The sequence below is a fragment of the Anolis carolinensis genome, chromosome 1 (genome assembly GCF_035594765.1).
Source record: "Anolis carolinensis isolate JA03-04 chromosome 1, rAnoCar3.1.pri, whole genome shotgun sequence".
In the NCBI taxonomy this organism is placed as follows: domain Eukaryota; kingdom Metazoa; phylum Chordata; class Lepidosauria; order Squamata; family Dactyloidae; genus Anolis; species Anolis carolinensis.
The window spans coordinates 214,929,035-214,949,930 of NC_085841.1; the positions used below are offsets into that span (position 1 = coordinate 214,929,035).

The following is a 20,896-nucleotide window of genomic DNA, read 5'->3' on the forward strand; positions in this document are numbered from 1 at the left end:
ATTTCTCCATGAAGAAGAACTCACATTTATTGTTGAACAAAAAAAATGAACATTTATTATATACTATACAGTAGTTGTCATCACAAACCAGCATAACCAGGCAAACTGTGAAATCAAGAATTTCCTGTTACTACCATTATTTCCATGTACAACACTCTATGGTACGTACATTTACCGATCCTGCATTCTCTGGTGTTCCAAACAAAAACTTTGCTAGGTCTTACTTATGGGGGAGGCCTTATATTTAGTAATTCAGCAAAACCTCTACTAGGTCTTATTTTCTGGGGATGTCTTATTTTAGGGGAAACAGGGTACAAGGAAACGCCAAAACAATTTTGTGATCATAAGAGTTATAAATGGTTTTGTGAATGGAGAAGGATGGTGTTTCACTAATACAGACATGTCCACCTATGAAGTGGTGTGACATATTTGTACACAATAATATTTATTATGTACACGTTGCTGTAATGTTACATCAAGACTGCATAGTTCTGAACACTATTTTGGCGCTTCTGTCATGCCTCCCTATCTGTGGTTAAGCCGCACAGTTGCCACATTAATTTACCTTCCATAATTTTATTCTGGTGTTTACAGCCCATTTGTTTGAAATTCAGAAATAGGTTTGTAACATGATTTACAATGCAAAGCAGGTATTTAAATGCAGTGAGCTTGCTAAATAAAATTAAGGAGAGAAAATCGGATGCACAAGGCAGGCCAAAGCTAGTTATGTCTAGACAAGTGGCTACACTTAGCTTTGCAGTACAGTGCTAAAAGCTTTCTAGATTAGAAAATGCCTTTCTGAATATTATTTCTATCTTCAAAAAGTAATACATTTCATCTTCAGTAGAGTCTCACTTATCCAAGACTCGCTTATCCAAGGTTCTGGATAATCCAAGGCATTTTTGTAGTCAATGTTTTCAATATATCGTGATATTTTGGTGCTAAATTTGTAAATACAGTAATTACAACATAACATTACTGTGTATTGAACTACTTTTTCTGTCAAATTTGTTGTATAACATGATGTTTTGGTGCTTAATTTGTAAAATCATAACCTAATTTGATGTTTAATAGGCTTTTCCTTAAACTCTCCTTATTATCCAAGATATTCGCTTATCCAAGGTTCTGCTGGCCCATTTAGCTTGGATAAGTGAGACTATACTTTGAAATACCGTATTTACCCGTTTCGAGCATTCATCTTTTTTTGTTAAATTACGTTGCTAAAATTGAGGTGTGCATTAGATTCAATGACACATAGAATCACGCACCTAAACCCATCTGCGCTGTTGTGCAAGAGATCCCAGCTGGGAACATAGGAGGGAGAGGCAGCTATGGCCATAAAAAGACTGATGGGAAGCTGATGGTAGCTGCACAAAGGCTGGTGTGAAGGCCAGACAGAAGGCCCACCAGCATCTTCATGGCCACCACTGCCTTGCATTACATTAGACAGCATTTTTTTTGGTAATACATAGGTAAAGGTAAAGGTTTCCCCTGACCTTAAGTCCAGTCATGTCTGACTCTGGAGGTTGGTGCTCATCTCCATTTCTAAGCCAAAGAGCCGGCGTTGTCCGTAGACACCTCCAAGGTCATGTGGCCGGCATGACTGCATGGAGCGCCATTACCTTCCCGCCGGAGCGGTATCTATTGATCTACTCACATTGGCATGTTTTCGAACTGCTAGGTTGGCAGGAGCTGGAGCTAACAGTGGGCACTCACTCCGCTCCCAGGATTTGAACCTGCGACCTTTGGGTCTGCAAGTTCAGCAGCTCAGTGCTTTAACACACTTCGCCACCGGGGCTCCTATAGGTAATACATACCTGGTACATTATACTCAAGTAAATATGTACAACTGTTTGAGGTCTAGCCTCTCTTGTATTAAATGAAAAGATTTAAAACAGTAAGCTATCTCCTCTTTTTTGGTCTAGCTAAGTCTCAACAGAACTTACATTTTTTGGATTTTGGGGATTTTGTTAAGATGTTTTGGTAATATACTTGACAGTATAAAATGTCAGTATAGCAAACTCTGTGATGTGGATTGTCATGAAGTGATTGCTGCTTGCAGTTTCCTGTGGAGTGCATTATTTTCATGTCAAGGTTGGGTAAAATTAGCTACAAATTACATGAGTCCCCCAAGGCCACTTGTGAGCCCTGTGTCAAAATTATTTTTCATGGAAATTGCTATTTTCTCCTCCTGGAGATTTCTAGGACTGGGCCTAAAACAAATCTTAGCCTTCCACCCCTGATAATTTTCTCAGCCAGAGGGAGGCACATGGTCAGTTGTGATTTTGATTCAGCACCCACCCATGCCACATTTCTGGTCTGGTGTGGCCACAATCAAGGCAGAAACCTGGCGCACAGAGCATTGAAATTCCCCATCCTGGCAATCCTGGGTGTGAATTGGCCCTTATGATTATAGCTCAGCCAGTGTAACTGCAACTGAAAGATGTGCTGGCCATAGAAGGCTTAGAAATAGGCCAGAAATATTGTGTGCTTCCGAATAATTTCCCTCTTCCAGATGATCTCAGTGATGAACTGGCAGAGGGATCTGCTTACACAACTGCTATACTCTCAGAGATTAGTCAGCAGAAGACCCAAACAAGGAGGTGGAGCAAGGGAGCACCTAAGTTTGCCAGATCTACTGCTGAGAAAAAATTGGGGCAAGGCAAGGGCACCCTGAATAATTTCCAGTTGGCTCAGACTCAGAAAGAGTTTAGATGCAACACAACTTCAGATGGCTTAGTATTAGCTCAGGTGGCTTTTGGTTACACCAGCTAATGAGGAGTCCTCATAAGTCTTTTTGTCTGAAGTGTCATTTGTTATTAAGGCACTATTATCTGACTGCCTCATTTTTTTTTCTAAAGGCACTACCAGACAGCACAAAAATGCGGATTTTAAGTGGAAGACAAAAAATTTTGGCACCTGAAAGCAGGTCCCCACACAACCTTGTTAGTCCCAGGATTGTGTTCGCCGCCGTCCTCACAGCCTCCCTCTGTATTGGAACAAGATGGAGGAAGGATGGGGAACATCCAGTGGAAGGGGTTTTTTTGTTTTGTTTAAAATCACTCCGTTATGAGCTGAATTGTATATGCACATATGCAAACATCTTGATATAAATATAAGCAGATTCGCATGTACAATGACAATAAAGTTACCTATTCTATGTGTGCATATGAGGCTCAGCACATAATGGAGCAAATTTTTTACAAAACGAAAAACCTCTGCTGGATTTCTCAATTCCTCCAATTCAAGCTCTGTTTAATATTATAAAGTTTAAAATGAAGAGTTTCAGATGCTCTAATTGCTTTCTGTTCGTGCTTCCTTTAAATCAGCTGTGTGTCTGTTTCACAGCCCAGCTGATGAGCTGTTTCGGGCTTTTAAAAAGCGGACATATGTTGTACTAGTCTCCACATTGGAAGGAAGGAAATCACATGTTTTCGTGATCGCAGGGAAATACAGTGATGCAAATATACATTTTTTTGGCCAGGATTGGGATAAAAGAGGACCTTTTTACCCTGTCTTTTTGTTGTTGTTGTTGCAGCAAATCAGCGCGGATTTACAACTAGCGTCATGTAGCCACCACCCCTTTTAACCTGGTAATTTCCGTGTTTTAGGTGCGATGTACATGGGCCTTAAGAGTCATTGCCCATGTTCCTAAGAATTGTGCTAGTAGCTTGTCAAACAGTACCCACTCAACATGGCAAGCTAGTTTTGAATCTTCAAGACTGTTCAAAAGCATTCATCTCTTAGATTAACAGATCCTTAGAACAAACTCCCACTGCTAATAGAAAACTCATTCTCCACATGTCGAAGCTATGTGTAGCTAAAAGGGCCCTGGCTGTGCACAAGAGGGGGATGTTAGCAGGTTTGAAGGAACCCCAGCATTTGTTCAACTAATATGCCTAAAAGTAGAAAGAAACCAAACTAATTGAGCCTCCTCAGTGACCATTGAATGCTAGCTGCTCTGTGTGTGTTTCCAAAGGGGCAAAGCAGAGAGCATAAACTGGAATGGAATGGCTGAAACCTATACACTGAAATATTTTGCTTGAGTTCCAGGAATGATTTCACAAGTGTTGTATTTTCAGGGTACCACTACAGAAACAGAAATACGGAAAAGAAGATTGAGCTCGTATCAGATTTCTATGGAATTAATGGAAGAATCTGCAGCAAGACAGAGAGCTATGAGTATAGCCAGCATACTCACTAATACTATGGAAGGTATGGAAAGACAAATCTGACTACATGCTGTATTGAAACTACACAGAAGGTAGAACGTGGTTCCTTTCATCTCAATAGAAAGTAGTACTCTTGCTGACGAAGCCTAATGCAGTAGTCGAGCATTTCCAATTCCCCCCAAGACAAATTTCTGAATATAGTTGATCCAAATTACTGAATAGTGACTGTTTCCAATATACCAAGGGAATTTTTCTTCCTGCATAGGAAATATCTAACTAGTTCATAACTGGATGTGGACACTGAATGCTAAATCTTCAAAACATCAGGAATTGGGAATGCTTGATATTGAGGGAAAACACAGATATTGTGATCATAACTAACACCTAGTAGAGTGAAACGAGATACTGAGTATGGTAATCTCTGTACACAAACTATGAGAAAGACAGAGCAGGGCATATTGGAGGCAGTTTTGCTGAGTATGTAAAAGAAAGCAGAATGTCAAATAAACTAGAAGTATTCATTGGACCAGACGACTATAAAAAAGTTATGGATGACAGTACCATGACTCCTAAAGTAATGTAGTAATAGAAATATGCTCTTGCTATCTTAACAAAGGTATTAAGGGTGGTTTTCAGATGCAGAGTGAAGCCTAGGACTCTGTAAGTACTCCACTGTGATTCTAAGTCCAAGATGTAGGATTCACTATTATGCACTGTTTCAAGTATCCACGAGGAATCTTGGAATATAAATTCCTGGCTTTCTAAATAGTGTGTACAGTGTTCCCTCACTTATTGCTGGGGTTAGGTTCCAGGACCACCCACAATAAGTGAAAATCTGCGAAGTAGGGACGCTATATTTATTTTAATATTTATACATTATTTTAGTAGTTATACACTATTTTAAGTCTTTATCAACCAATCATGTGTTGAAAGATCACCTCCTTCTCCTCTTGTTGCCGCTTGGGCTCCTTTTCTCTCCCTTCGGCTTCTCCTTCGTCCCTTCCTTAGGCTGTAAATTGTAATTTTTATGATTTATAATAGTCTTTTAGAGTTTATTGAAAAAGCGTGAAATAGTGAATCCACAAAAAAGTGAAGCGCAAAGTAGTGTGGGAACACTGTATACCTATATCTATGTAGTGTATACTTCTCCCACTTGCTGCATAACTGATTTTTAAAAAATGTGTAATTTTAATAAAAATTCATTAAACATACAATTTGGTTTTTTTTATTCTCCCTCTCACCATCCAGAACTTGAAGAATCCAGACAGAAGTGTCCACCGTGCTGGTATAGATTTGCAAATACATACTTGATCTGGGATTGTTGGAGACCTTGGTTAAAAGTAAAGCACATTGTGAATCTGATAGTGATGGATCCATTTGTTGACCTTGCTATTACCATCTGCATTGTTTTGAATACCCTATTTATGGCCATGGAGCACTATCCAATGACTCACTATTTCAACCATGTGCTTTTGGTGGGAAACCTGGTATGTATATAGACAAGTGAGAATTTCTCTTTTATACTGAATCTATTCATCATTTCAATAGGAATTGTTAAGGCAAAGATTAAGCATGTTATTAAAGAAAATATAGTCAAGACTTCAGACAGGATCCCATTGTTGGGTCTTTTTAGTAAGGCTCAGTAAAGGACCTTTGGATAAGTGTACAACATTCTTAATAATTAGGGCTACTGTTAACCTTCATTTCTTTAAGCTTTCATTAGTAGAAATACAGTTACACATATGATTTCTCAATAATATAGGATCTTAAGACTAGAAAAGGAGCCCCGGTGGTGAAGTGTGTTAAAGCACTGAGCTGCTGAACTTGCTGACCGAAAGGTCCCAGGTTCAATCTCCGGGAGTGGCGGGAGCAGCCGCTGTTAGCTCCAGCTCCTGCCATCCTAGCAGTTCAAAAACATGCAAATGTGAGTAGATCAATAGGTACCGCTCCAGCGAGAAGGTAAGGGCGCTCCATGCAGTCATGCCGGCCACATGACCTTGGAGGTGTCTACGGACAACGCTGGCTCTTCGGCTTAGAAATGGAGATGAGCACCAACCCCCAGAGTCAGACATGACTGGACTTAACGTCAGGGGAAACTTTTACCTTTACTAAGACTAGAAACCAAAATTGATGATGTACTGTCAGATACAAAATAATATTCAGTGATTTGGGTTGCTGTGAGTCTTTCGGGCTGTATGGCCATGTTCCAGAAGTTTTATCTCCTGAAGTTTCGCCCATATCTGTGACAGGCATCCTCAGAGGTTGTGAGGTATACTGGAAACTAGGCAAGGGAGGTTTAAATATCTGTGTAAGGTCCAGGGTGGGAAAAAGAACTGTTGTCTGTTGGAGGCAGGTGTGGATGTTGTAATCAATCACCTTGATTAGCATTTGATGGCTCTGTGGCCTCAAGGCCTGGCTTCTTCCTGTCTGGAAGAATCCTTTGTTTGGAGGTGTTAGCTGTCCCTGATTGTTTCATGTCTGGAATTTCTATGTTTTCTGAGTGTTGTTCTTTATTTACTCTTCTGATTTAAGAGTTTTTTTAATACTCGTAGCCAGATTTTGTTCATTTTTATGGTTTCCCCCTTTCTGTTGAAATTGTCCACATGATGGTGGATTTCAATGGCTTTTCTGTGTAGTCTGACTTGGTGGTTAGAAGAGTGGTCCAGCATTTATGTGTTCTCAAATAATATGCTGTGTCCAGGTTGGTTCAAGTGCTTTGCTATGGCTGACTTCTCTGGTTGAGTGAGTCTGCAGTGATTCATGTGTGGGCAATGCTGCTGTGTTTGGTGGTCTCTATGTAGACTTGTCCACAGCTGCATGGTATACGGTAGATTCCTGCAGAGGTGAGAGGATCCCTCTTGTCCTTCACTGAACGTAGCATTTGTTGAATTTTCTGAGTGGGTCTGTAGATAGTTTATAGGTTGTGTTTCTTCATCAGCTTTCCTATGTGGTCAGTGGTTGCCTTGATGTATGGTAAGAACAGTGATGTCTCGGTTATTTAGGAAAAGTTCATATGTACAGGCTCAGATCATCAACTCATCCGTTCCTCGATAACAGTTAACTTTGGCAGAGAAATGGGAATCCTTAGAAGAAAGAAAGCGCATAAAAAGAAAATTAATTCAGCCACATTATCGACAACACTAGAAGCAACCAATCTCTCGATCGGAAGCACCGATGTCAACGAAGATTATGAAATATTTGTGGGAAAAGTTTAGAAGGTGATTGATCTTTCAAATCAACCCATTCCTCCAACCAAGATTAGAAGAATCCAACAAGGCACAAAACACTTAATGGCAGTCAGAGCTCAGCGAATAACAGATGCCAAAGCGAAAGGAGAGGAGTGCAAAAAGCTTTGCAACAAAATTCAAAGGAAACTACAGGCGGACTATGACGAATATTGGATTACGCAATTAAGAGAGGCATCGGAGAACAAGAAAACTTTTTAAAAAGAGGGAAAGTATCTGCAAATGAAGAAAAATCTACCAATTGCACTAAAAATGAAAATGGAATGCGCTTAACAAATTGACAGCAAACATCTTTCTCATCTTCTCTTCGCAGACGATTGCATCCTTTCCTCCCAAAATCCGGAAGATTTACAACATGATTTCCAACAACTAGCGTGACTCTCAAAATCAGTAGGACTGGAGGTGAACTTGAAGAAAACTAAATGGATGAAAAATGAACGGTGTGTCCAAGGCCATGTCATTATAAATGGAGATGAAATTGAGGAAGTGACTGAATATGTATATTTTGGACAACAAGTATAGTTGAATAATTTAGCAAATAGCGAATGGGAAAGAAGATGCAAGTCAGCTTGGTTGGCTTTTACTCAAAATCGGACAGTGATAACAGATTATAAGCTGCCAATGAAGGTCAAAGCAGATATCTCCAACAGTACAGTCTTACCGGCAATGTTATATGCAACAACAAAGTTAGAAGAGGAAAAACTGGTGCTGGCTCAGAAAGCAATGGAAAGAAGGATGTGTGGTGTGACAGCAAGAGATAAAAGTCAGCAATAAAGAGCTGCTTCAAGGAACCAGGGCACGTGACATGGTCAGTGAAATCTATGAGACAAAACGAAGATGGGCAGAGCATATAGCACAAATAAAAGACAACTGATGAACATGTTGACTAATTAAATGGATACCAAGAGACTACAAGCGGCCATTGGGCAGACCTTGTACTCTATGGGATGTATCAATGGTTAAGTTATTCGGCCAGAAATGGAAAAGAAAAGCACAGGATCGTATATTTTGGCAAATGGTAGATTTGCATGAAGCCCAAAGAAGTGGATCGACAACAGATTGGATAGGATAGGATCTTAATACAGCTAAGCTGCTTAATAGTGATGACTTGAAGCAATTCATAGTTTTAGAAATTGATTTAATAGTATATGTTGAAAACATGTACTTAATGGAGATGGGATCCAAGACTAAACATGAAATTCATGTAGGTTTTATATCCACCTTATAACATAACCTGAAGATAATTTCATACAGTATTTTAATCATTATTTGCATAAAAATGTGTGTATTTGAACCATTCAACGAACATGTCACTATCTCAGCCACCTGTGTGGACAAACTTGGATTCTGGAGTGTTTTAGATTTTCAAATTCCAGATTAAGAGTGCTTAATTTTTACCTCCTTTATTGCCAGGCAGAATTATTTGTAATACTAGAAAATTCCAATTTCACGAGTCATCACAAACAAACTTTGAAATCATCTTTCCTTTAACCAAAGTGGTTTTTTTTTATAATGGTCATCAGCACAATATTTTTATAGTCAGAATTCCCACGTTGTCTTTTTAATTTCTAATTAATAGCTCATCATTAATTAGCTCGGAGCAGGCTGGAGAGCAAGCCAGCTGTAACCAGCTGCAATGAATCACTCTGACCAGGAGGTCATGAGTTCGAGGCCCGCTCGGAGCCTATGTTTGTCTTGTCTTTGTTCTATGTTAAAAGGCATTGAATGTTTGCCTATATGTGTAATGTGATCCGCCCTGAGTCCCCTTCGGGGTGAGAAGGGTGGAATATAAATGCTGTAAATAAATAAATAAATCATAATATTTTTTATTAGTAAATATAGTAAACCATCCACTTTTGTGGGGATTCGGGGCTTATAAAAGTCAGAAACCTACAACTAAAATAAAGAGGAATAAAAATAAACTAAATAAGTAAACCAACACTTTTTTTAACCTGCCAGAACACCTCTCTAAGAATCTCCAGGTTCGCTGATGTGATTCTGTGGTCGATGTTCATTGGAGTCTGACTAGAGTCATGATGGAAGTCTAGAGATTCCTTACAAGAATATAGTGATCAAATCCATCATAATAAAATCTGCTAAGGTTGAAGTTACTGGAGGAACAACTGTATTACTATTTTGCTAGTCCAAATTAATTATAATAAGCAGATTCCAACAGATCACTTTGAAAGCCTCACTGACATCTCTTGCCTTTCTGCCTGCTTCCATATCCCTAGAAAACATGGCCATATCAGCTTTCAATATGAAAAATGAGTCCAGATTGTAATATGTTAAGATTCTTGTCTATCTTTCATCCTATTCAACATGTACATGAAACTGCTAATAGTTGTCATCCAGAGCACTGGGAGCAATGTCATCAGCATATTGATATCATTGCTGATGACACTCAGCTCCATCTCTATTCCATTTGAATCTGGAGAAGATTCAAAAGTGCTGGATAGGTGCCTGGAAGCAATGCTGGGCTGGAAGGAGGCCAATGGACTGAATCTAAATCCTGACAAAATGGAGGCACTGAGAGTAGGTGGTTCTTGGGTCCAGGATTAACAGAAACTTGCCTTGTTGCATTACTTTTGAAAGAATATGAACATAGCCTAGGGAACCTCTTTAATGGATACTGCCATCAGAGGTACATCAGAATTTAGTGACAAAAAATACCCATCCATGGACTTGAATTTTGACATCCTGTCTTTAGTTCTATGTGCTCTAATAACAACTGAATTATTGCAGTGTAGTGAACATGGGTTGAGCCTACGTATCCTAAAAGCACCAGATTCTGTGATCTTAGAAGTTAAGCAAGGTCAGCTTTGGTTAGTACATGAACAGAAGACTGCCAACAAACACCTGTAGTGCTACATGCATTATTTCAAAGGAAGGACTTCTGACTTTTCCTTGCCTAAGAAAACCCCATGAAATTGAAAGGATCACCAAAAGTCAACAAGCAACTTGAAGGCACAAACACATGCAAACAACATAGAGTTACCCTTGCCTCCACACCTCCAGATGACATTTTCAATAGAGATTAAAAAAAAAAGCATATATGCCAAATAACGGGGGGGGGGGCACTTAAATGCTGCATTTTTCCCTCCTTTAAGCTAGAGGAATAATTGGTTTGAATAGCTATGCTAGAAATGGATGTAAGCTGAAATGTATAGGAGAACTCTTGAGTTAAAAGATTGCACACATGCTTTCATTGGGAGCCCAAATAAAATATGAACATCTTGCCCACAGGTTTTTACTGGGATCTTCACTGCAGAAATGGTCCTGAAAATAATAGCCATGGATCCTTATTATTATTTCCAAGAAGGCTGGAACATATTTGATGGCATCATTGTCAGCTTAAGTTTGATGGAGCTGGGTCTTGCAAATGTGGAAGGACTTTCTGTCCTGAGATCCTTCCGACTGGTAAATATATTAATAAATATGGCACCTATGTTCACAGTGTAGTGTAATTGTTTGAGCACTGGACTATGACATTGGATACTTCAGTTCAGATTTTTGTTCAACCATAGAAACCTCTTGGGTGACCTCGGGCAAGTTGTGTTCTTTCAGCCTTAGAGGAGGGCAAAGGAAAACTCTCCTCTGAACGAATCTTGCCAAGAAAACCTTGCGTTAGGTTCATTTTTGGGTCACCAAAACTTCAAGTCAATTGCTCTACAGTGTCCTGAGAATTTAGTTTCATACTAAAATGTAATTTTAAAAAAATTGGAACAGAAATGGTCTGGGAGCTACCATACATAGGTTAATTGTAATGGAAATATTATGTGAATTATGTTCACTTTATGATTTATGTGTAAATGAAAATATAGCTTCCAGAGCTCAATAAATTCCCTCTTCCTAATCCATATTCTAGCGAATGTATTATTCATTTATTTATGTACTTCTTTGATTTGAAATTTTTGAAGTGGTAAACATGAATAAATTATGATAAACACACAACACACAAAATAGGATAACAATTCTGTGCGTGGTTTATGCAAAAAATATTAGGTTGGACCAACAGCTTGCTTAAATACATGTGTATTTAACACTCATTGGAGCCCCCAGTGGTGCAGCGGATTAAACCGCTGGGCTGCTGAATTTGCTGAACAAAAGGTTGGCGGTTCGAATCCAGGGAGCGGGGTGAGCTCCTGCTGTTAGCCCCAGCTTCTGCCAACCTAGCAGTTCAAAACATGTCAATGTGAGTAGATCAATAGGTACAGTTCCAGCGAGAAGGTAATGGCACTCCATGCAGTCATACCGGCCACATAATCTTGGAGGCGTCTACGGACAACGCTGACTCTTCAACTTAGAAATGGAGATGAGCACCAACCTCCAGAGTCGGACTCGACTAGACTTAATGTCAAGGGGAAACCTTTACCTTTACCTGAAAGCTAAAAGCAATAGGTCATGTCTTGTTTTTTAAGTTTAAAACTTTCCATGTTGTGGCTGCCACTAGGATAAATGATGAGCTTTGACCAATTGCTGAGCATGTTGCCCAGTGCTTTCCAGACTACCTCTAAGACTGAATACCCTCAAGTAGCCATGTCTTGAGTAGCACTGCATTATGCTTTATCAGATAACAACAAAATTATAACCTGATCCAGCAGCAAAAAGGCAATCAGGGTATTTGGCCCCTTCTACACTGCCATATAATCCAGATTATCAAATCAGATAGTCCACATTCTTTGCTTTAAATTGGATTATATGAGTCTATACTACTATATAATCCAGTTCAAAGCAGATAATTTGGATTTTATATGGCAGTGTAGAAGGGGCCTTTCTTTTAACAAACATGTTCCATGTTGCAAGTATGTTGTTCCACTTGGTACCATATCTTAAGCATTCAATGTCTGTTGCAATTTCTGAACTATCCTTATATGTACTTCAGAGAGGTCATTGCTATAGTCCAGGTTTAAGATTAACAATGTCTTAGCCACTACAGTCACACTACAAGTGTATGCAGTACATACTTTTAAATTAAATATGTAAAGGTAGCTCCTGCCTTCCTCCCACTAAATTTCAACAATTTGTATAGTTTTTACATTCTTTAAAAGACACTAAAATATAAGCTGCCAAAACAAATGTAAGCTCTAATGATGTTTCCTTGATATTATTTTGCAGCTTCGCGTTTTCAAATTGGCCAAATCCTGGCCAACACTAAATATGCTGATAAAGATTATTGGAAATTCTGTGGGTGCTTTGGGAAATCTGACCTTGGTCCTGGCCATCATTGTCTTCATTTTTGCTGTGGTTGGAATGCAGCTGTTTGGTAAAAGCTACAAGGAATGTGTCTGCAAGATTGCGGAGGACTGTGAGCTTCCACGGTGGCACATGAACGACTTTTTCCACTCCTTCTTGATCGTGTTCCGTGTACTTTGCGGAGAATGGATAGAAACCATGTGGGACTGTATGGAAGTGGCAGGACAAACCATGTGCCTTATTGTTTTTATGCTGGTCATGGTGATTGGAAACTTAGTGGTATGTATTTTATTGCCTTTATTTTTATCCTTCCTTTCTCGCAATATTAGAAATTCAAGGCAGCTAACAATGAGTATAAAATAGTGCTAATTGAGGACAATACAAAGACATTAAAATGTGAATCTAAAATGTTAAAAAAATTACACAGTGTATACAGTTAAAACATCAAACATTAAAAACTGAAATGTATTGAAATCTATACAGACTTTAAAATCCTGATGGGAATTTTTTTTTTTCATATTAACAAATTGCAAGCAAGGATGGATTAATCTTGGCCTCGCTAAAGAGGGAGTTCCAAAGTCTGGGAGCAACCACTGAGAAGGCCTTCTCCCTTATTCCCATCAAATGATCTTGAGTGAGTGGTGGGATGGAGAGAAAGGTCCATCATAATGTTTTAATGGGTCATAAGGGAACTGCCAACCTAGCAGTTCGAAAACATGCCAATGTGAGTAGATCAATAGGTACCGCTCTAGCGGGAAGGTAACAGCGCTCCATGCAGTCATGCCGGCCACATGACCTTGGAGGTGTCTACAGACAACGCCTGCTCTTCGGCTTAGAAATGGAGATGAGCACCAACCCCCAGAGTCAGGCATGACTGGACTTAACGTCAGGGGAAACCTTTACCTTTTAAGGGGAAATATGGTCCTTCACATAACTCGGAGCCAAGTTGTTTAGGGCTTTCTAGATCAAAATGGTCATTTTCGATCTTGCTTGGAAATAGGTTGGCAGCTAATGGAGCTGTTTGCAACAGGGGGAGTTGTGTAATCAACCTTTCTCCAAAACTGGATGCCATTATAATAAATTATTACTACTCTGGGCTAACATGTGACCTGTTCCTTTATAGACATATGAATGGCTTCATTCATGTCTGGTCCTTGAAAGAACACATTAGCCATTAAGAACAAGATGTAATTCTATTCATGGGAAAATAGGGGGGAAACTGAGTCAGAAGTGCTTCTCTGAGCCTTACCCTTATCAGTTATCGGAGGAACAGGAACCCCCTCCTGCCTTACTGCTCTTTTTTCTCCCCTCCCTGGTCTTCCTTAGTAGAAAAAAAAAAGAAGGCAAGGTGATTTAATTTGTTTCTAGTGTTTTCTTCAAACCAGTTTCTCTCTCTCCCTCTCACTCTATTATGTTAGGAAACCGAACTTTTATATTTTACTGCATATAACCTGCAGACCAAATAATAAATAATCTGAGCGCAGGAGTGGTCCCTGGAAACACAGAGAGAACATTGTTTATTGATTTTCTCCAAAGGCAGTGCTTGTTAACAAAAAGCAAGTCATCTTTCAATATTAAAAATGCCTTGCCTTTTTGGAAAACATAATGATAGTGCACTTCTATGATGTGGTGTGATCATTGTACTCTTTCCATAATGTGCATTTTTAGAAAAATACTGTCTGAGGTAAGATCTCTCCAACGCTGTGGGATTGGACTGAGAAGCTTTTATTTTGAAACAAGACATAGGGGAATATATATATATATATATTCCCTCAGCAAGGTGCCCCCCCCCCATCTCTCTCAGCCTATCTAATCCAACCCTGTGTTTTCATAGTGGCCAGCCAGATCTCTGAAAGGTGTACATGAGTAGGCATTAGGACAGTAGCACCCTCATGCTTGTACTTCTTAGCATATTTATTATTTATTTACAGTATTTATATTCCGCCCTTCTCACCCCAAAGGGGACTCAGGGCGGATTACAATGAACACATATATGGCAAACATTCAATGCCAACCGACAAACAACATACAGTAGAGACAGACACAGAGGCATTTAACATTTTTCCAGCTTCACAATTCTGGCCACAGGGGGAGCTGTTGCTTTACTGTCCACTAGTGGCTGTACTTCCTCATTCCTTTCCTCATGTTTTGCTGGCAGTTTTATGGTGTTGTAAATTAGTTAAATTAGCCTCCCGCATAAAGCGTACCTAAATTTCCCTACTTGACAGATGCAACTGTCTTTCGGGGCTGCATAGGTCAACAGCAAGCTGGGCTATTTAATGGTCGGGGGCTTAACCCAAGCCGGGCTTCGAACTCATGACCTCTCGGTCAGTAGTGATTTATTGCAGCTGGTTACTAGCCAGCTGCCCCACAGCCCGGCCCTATAGCATATAGGATCCTATCATACTATAGAGCTATAGAGCTGTATGCAATTCTTGGGTTTGTAGTTTGTAGCCTCGGGTGGCATAGTGGGTTAAAGCCTTGTGACTTGAAGGTTGGGTTGCTGAAGGTTCGAATCCAACCCGGGGAGAGTGTGGATGAGTTCCCTCTATCAGCTTCAGCTCCATGCAGGGACATGAGAGAAGCCTCCCACAAGGATGGTAAAAACATCAAAATATCCAGGCGTCCCCTGGGCAACATCCTTGCAGACGGCCAATTCTCTCACTCCAGAAGCGACTTGCAGTTTCTCAAGTCGCTCCTGACATGGAAAAAAAAAGTTTGGCAAGGTCCAAGTGTTTTCTGGCTGAGAATGCTAAATGCCCCTTTCTAAACTGCAGATCCCAGGATTCTGTACAATAGTGTTATGGTAGTTAAAGTGAATAATAGCACTATATGTAATGTGATAGGGCCCCACAGTCTCTAATACTGAAGGCCAACAGAAGCTGAGTGCTTAATATTTGAAAGCTTGAAGTCTGAAATGGTAACCCTGTCATTATTTTGGTATCTCTGTTGCATGTGTAGACCAAGTCTGAAGTCTGATCCTTGTCATGACCGCCTTCCATTTAGAAATTTATGTTCTCAATGTGAACGATCATGGTCATTTATGGATCTACCACCAAGGCTCTACATCTGGAAGACAATCATACTCAACTACAAGTGATCATCCATGAGACACTGGTTGATAAATCTGATTGGACTCAGAGGTGGCCATATGCACCCTTTCAAACCTGCTGTGGTGGCAGTTGGCATCTACATGATCCACATATTTCATCAGGGCCAACAGCCCTTTTGAATCATAACCTTGTCTTCTGTGTGACTGTTGCTGCGCCTGGCTCATCACAGAATTCTGTGAGAGCTCCTGGCCATCTCAAGTGTTCCATTCTAACATCAGTAAAGGTGTTTGTACAACCAGGAGAAGGAAGGGAACGATCTCTTTCTTCCTGGTTGTGTGGGTGCCTCTGCTGATATCAGGACATGATGCCTGTGTCCGCCAGGAACTGGTACAGAGCTTTGTAGCCAACTGGTAACAGTGGGTACAAGGGCATGATCCATTGTCTTTTCCCTGCACAGATGGACACAGGAAAAGGGTGATGGCAATAGGCCCATGTAGACAGTAAATCTGCACAAATTAGACCTGATCCAGCTGCCCATACTCTCCCAAGATCATAGGATGCTTCAGAGATTCAAGCAAACTTCAAAGTATCCCCAGACATTGTCTGATAACTCACAACTCCCATCGAAAGTACAGGAACATGGTAAAGACAACCAGAGTGCTACAGCATTCCCACCTCATTTGGTAATAGCAATCTCTAGACTCCTTTCTTAATATGTGTCAAGCCATGATTTCCCCCCCTTCTGTATAAAATACCCTATGTTATTTAGTCTTTTCTTTTTCAACATTCTAGGTATTGAACCTCTTTCTAGCCTTGCTGCTGAGCTCCTTCAGTTCAGACAATCTTGCTGCTACAGATGATGATAATGAAATGAACAATCTCCAGATTGCCGTGGGGAGGATTCAGAGAGGAATTGATTATATTAAGAAAAAAATGCAAGAATTGGTTCAAAAAAGTGTTATTAGAAAGCAGAAAGCCACTGGGGATATCAAAGCACTTGAAGAACTAAACAAGAAAGAAATCTATATTTCTAACCATACCATGGTAGAAATTACAAAAGATGTGCATTATCTGAGAGATGGGAATGGAACCACAAGTGGTGTAGGCACAGGGAGCAGTGTGGAAAAATACATGATGGATGAAAATGATTATATGTCATTTATAAATAATCCGGGCCTTACTGTGACTGTGCCAATCGCAGCTGGAGAGTCAGATTTTGAAAACATAAACACAGAGGAATTTAGCAGTGAATCTGACCTTGGAGAGAGCAAAGAGGTAGGACTTTATACATATATATTATTGTATTGCATTATCTTTTTGTTGCCTTTGCATGGGTTATGGTACTGGAAGATTACACAGTTGGTTTTTATAGCAACTTTACTGGTATTTTAGGTCTTTTCTCTTAAGGATGTTTTCCAGTTATTGGTAACAGTGGTATTTATTTCACTTTGTGGAATTTTGGAACGATGTGTTTGATGAGAATGAGGAATAAATTAAGTGGTGGAGTGTGTTACAGACAAGATTACTGCCCAATATTTCCAAGGAAAGAACTGGTTGTGAAGCTATGGAAAGCCAATGGTCTGACCTGGTAGAATGCAATTTTCCATGTTCCTTTCCAAAAGCAAACCACTTACAGCTTTGACATATGCTCTGCTATGCTGTGGCAGTAGAACATCATTGGGAAGTAGGTAAGCTTTACCAATGATAGAAGGATTTGCTTCATATGTATTCTTTAGGAAATTTAGTGGTCTACTTTTTACTATGTTCCAATGGGCACTGAAAAATGTCAGGAAAAGCCTTTGCATGGATGATATGAAGGCAGGGGATTTGGGGCCTCTCGGAGCATTCTCCTGGTAATTCTAGGAGTTGGAAATCACTACAAAAATGCTAAAATAAAAGTGTGTGTGTATGAGAGAGAGAGAGAGAGAGAGAAAGAGAGAGAGCGCATATTCTGCTTTGCTTTCCTGCAGCTAAAGGACAAAGAATAAACTGTCATAAAAAGGAAATGTAAGCTGTTTTAACACAACCAGTACTAAACAGTGACCTTCTGAAACATAGCAACCAAGTTCCAAACTTTTCTGTTTATAAATGGAAAGAATGGTTGATCCACAGAGTACACAGGACGTGTGTGTGTGTGTGTGTGTGTGTACCTTCATGTGGTGTTTCCTTTTAGTTGCAATCCAGTACACCTGGCTTGCCACACTAGTACAAGGGTTTAGAAATGTAACCTTTGGACTACAACTACCATATTCCTCCAACCAGCATGGTCAGTGATGTTTTCAAGCTCTGAGTCCAGAAAAGAGCAATTGGCAGGAATGGGGATAAAAAAAGTCCATAACGAAAGAAAAATAAGCTCTTTGGATCCCATCTCATTTGTGAATAATCCTTGATGTATTTTAAGAACATTGTCTAGACAGAAAGGATTCAACATTCGGTTTTTTTAGTATTGTTTACTTTTGTTATGTCTTTACAGATTCCAAATATACAAATATATTCCCACATGAAAGATGTTTTGTTTCATGGATGGAGACAAAGGATGTAAATTTAAGAAAACTTAAGTTTGTAGTATACAACTGTTTATGTTCTGACGATGACAGCAGAGATCCGGCATCATGACATAACACTTGTCAATGCTACCCGACAGAAATCTTTTCAACCAGGCAGTGCCTCAAGTTTTCAAAGGCTGCAGATAAAGATGCTGAGAAGTTACAATCACAGTCCTCCCTTTGTCTAGGTGGGGTGCGGAGAGCCCCCTGCTCTAGTGTCTTGTCTCAATGTACCCTGTGAATGAGAGAATGCTGTGCTTATTATTTCCTGCACTCTTCTGCAGTCCTTTAGAAGGTCTTTGGCTGGATGAAAAGATGATGTTTGAAGTCACCTTCAGCCATTAATGACTATGAATTTGAACCCCAAAGTCTCTAAGTTTGGCTGGCATTTTGTGTATAACTATGCTAGTCATTGAAATGCATGATGTTCATATAGTTTATTGGCAAGGTACAAAAATGTATACAGCAAGATTCTATTCTTCATGTTTTAGTGGGAAATTGAGTTGCTTGGGGAGAATCTACAACAGGGCAAGTCTGGAGCAGAAGTGGCCACAAGCCCCCTCCTGAATCTGCTGTAGCAGTGGCTCAGGATCTTGGGTGGGGAGTGCATCAGCCCCATTGTACCATCACTTCACTATATATGTATCTGCCACTGCTCCTATGCAGCCACAGAACCACAGTGTGATAGCCAGGAGCTTGCAGAGAGCTCTGTGACCATCCTGGAGCAACAAAACTGGCAATATGGGCCTGATCCATTCCATTTGCTATGAGTGCAGGGGAAATGGGGTGGCAGCAATGCCCCATGCAGACAGCAGACAGGTCTGAATTGGATCATTTCTCGCTATTCACATTCTCCTGAAACCGCAGGGATAGTCTGGAGTCTCAGGCAAACTCTGGAGCATTTCCCAACTATTCCTAATCGAGTAACTTGGCTTACCCCACAAAATTTACTAGAAGTGAAGAAACTTTATGTGGACAGCCAGAAGCAAAGTCAGGGTGAGTCTATTTATTTATTTCCATCATTTCTACCCTGCCCTTCTCACCTGAAGGGACTCAGGGCGGCTCACAATCTGGCAAAATTCAATGCCAATATACAATACGAAAAGATAAAACATAAGCAATTAAAACAATTAGATAATTTAACAAAATACAATAAATAGATTTAAAACCATACATGATATGTTGTAATACCCAGGTAAATGAATCCTTGGTATCTGTTATATGCAATACCTTACGGATTTTTATTTTAACTATAATGTGATAACATACTTGGTTGTTCAATGAGGCACGCATGATCAAGTATGTATTTGAATGGGTTACGTATGGCTGTACCCATTGGGTCGTTTTGACATGAAAATCTGACTTGAAGATTCTCCCATGCTTCAATATGATTAAAGATGTAACTAAGAGTTATCACAAATGTTGATGGAGATACTTCTGAATAGAGGACACATGTAATACATAGCCCTAACAGCTGTCTTCTAGATGTTGCTGAACTTTTAACTGTGTTTACAGACCATTAACAAGGAGGTATAGTACAGTTGTTAATGTCTTTCTAAGATAATCCAAAGACAGATCAGAGCTATTTCTCCACGTTGCTACACTACATAACACATTCCCTCAGTACATATCTTGTATTACTCTAATCAATTAGTTTCTGTTTCTTGATCTGTTGTATGGCATTAGCAAGAAATACAGTTTTTCATATGGATACTATGGATAGCCTTACTTTCATTGCTATTCTGACATTTTATGAGCATTAGGATTTTAAAGTTCTGACTTTGGAGTTATACTTTCCTTTGATAATTACGAATGATCTCTACATGGCAGAAATGGTTGCTATTTTCTAAGTAGAAATATAATACATCTCACTATAGTGGGGAAGATAGTCAACAGGTGAACCATATTTGCAATGTTGAAATATTAACCTTCAGGGGGTCAAGTTCAAGCCTTTTATACAAATGATTATGCTCTGTAAAGTAGAATATACAGTAACCCAGCCTATTGGCTAAATATTACTTTTGTTTACTTAGCTAGTGATCCATCAGCCGGTCAAAAAGTTACAGTCCAGGTGATATTTCAATTTAAGCTGGGCTTGACACAATACTGTTGCCCGTGATGCAACACCTTGTAGAACTGCAGTCTAAGTAATTATAACTTTCTATTTTGTATGAACTGTGGTTACTGGTTTCAAAAAGGTCAGGATATTTTATTCAGTTTCAAACTGTAATTTAATATCCTGGCATCTTCCAGTATACTGTACATTTCTCAATTCAGATCACATGAAAAATCATGGTTAATTAAAAGCTTTCTCATGTGTACAATTTTACAATTAGCTATCATAGCTAATCATAGTGTGATAGTGATGTTTTGCAACACTATTTATATCTGCTTAAAACTATGTCCTGTATGGTGCTACATTTATCTGCAATATGATGTTAACTTGCAAATTGATTTCTGTTAAATCTGAAAAGAACTGTGTCAAAAGCTTACTGAAACATTTCTCGTTCATAGACAGCAACTGTTGCTTTCTTTTGCTTTCTGTGAAAATCAGATGTGATGCTAAATGTTCCTCTTTAAAAGTTTTGCAAATCTTCTTGAACATAATAAACTAAAGTTATGGTCGGGCCATGTAAGGTTTGGAACTACAATTGCTGACAGTCTCATGGCAAGAATAACATAAA

The 20,896-nt window shown here is 39.5% G+C and overlaps 1 protein-coding gene across 8 annotated transcripts in view; it reads left to right on the forward strand.

Moving 5' to 3' along the window:
- scn3a (sodium channel, voltage-gated, type III, alpha subunit) overlaps positions 1 to 20,896 on the forward strand; it is a 112,041-nt gene that overhangs the window by 52,274 nt on the left and 38,871 nt on the right. For all 8 annotated transcript variants that reach the window (XM_062969230.1, XM_062969231.1, XM_062969232.1 and 5 more), the window contains 5 exons: positions 4,083 to 4,215; positions 5,421 to 5,659; positions 10,664 to 10,837; positions 12,536 to 12,892; positions 16,459 to 16,941. In XM_062969230.1, the coding sequence (XP_062825300.1) occupies positions 4,083 to 4,215; positions 5,421 to 5,659; positions 10,664 to 10,837; positions 12,536 to 12,892; positions 16,459 to 16,941 (1,386 nt within the window). The remainder of the gene's footprint in view (positions 1 to 4,082; positions 4,216 to 5,420; positions 5,660 to 10,663; positions 10,838 to 12,535; positions 12,893 to 16,458; positions 16,942 to 20,896) is intronic.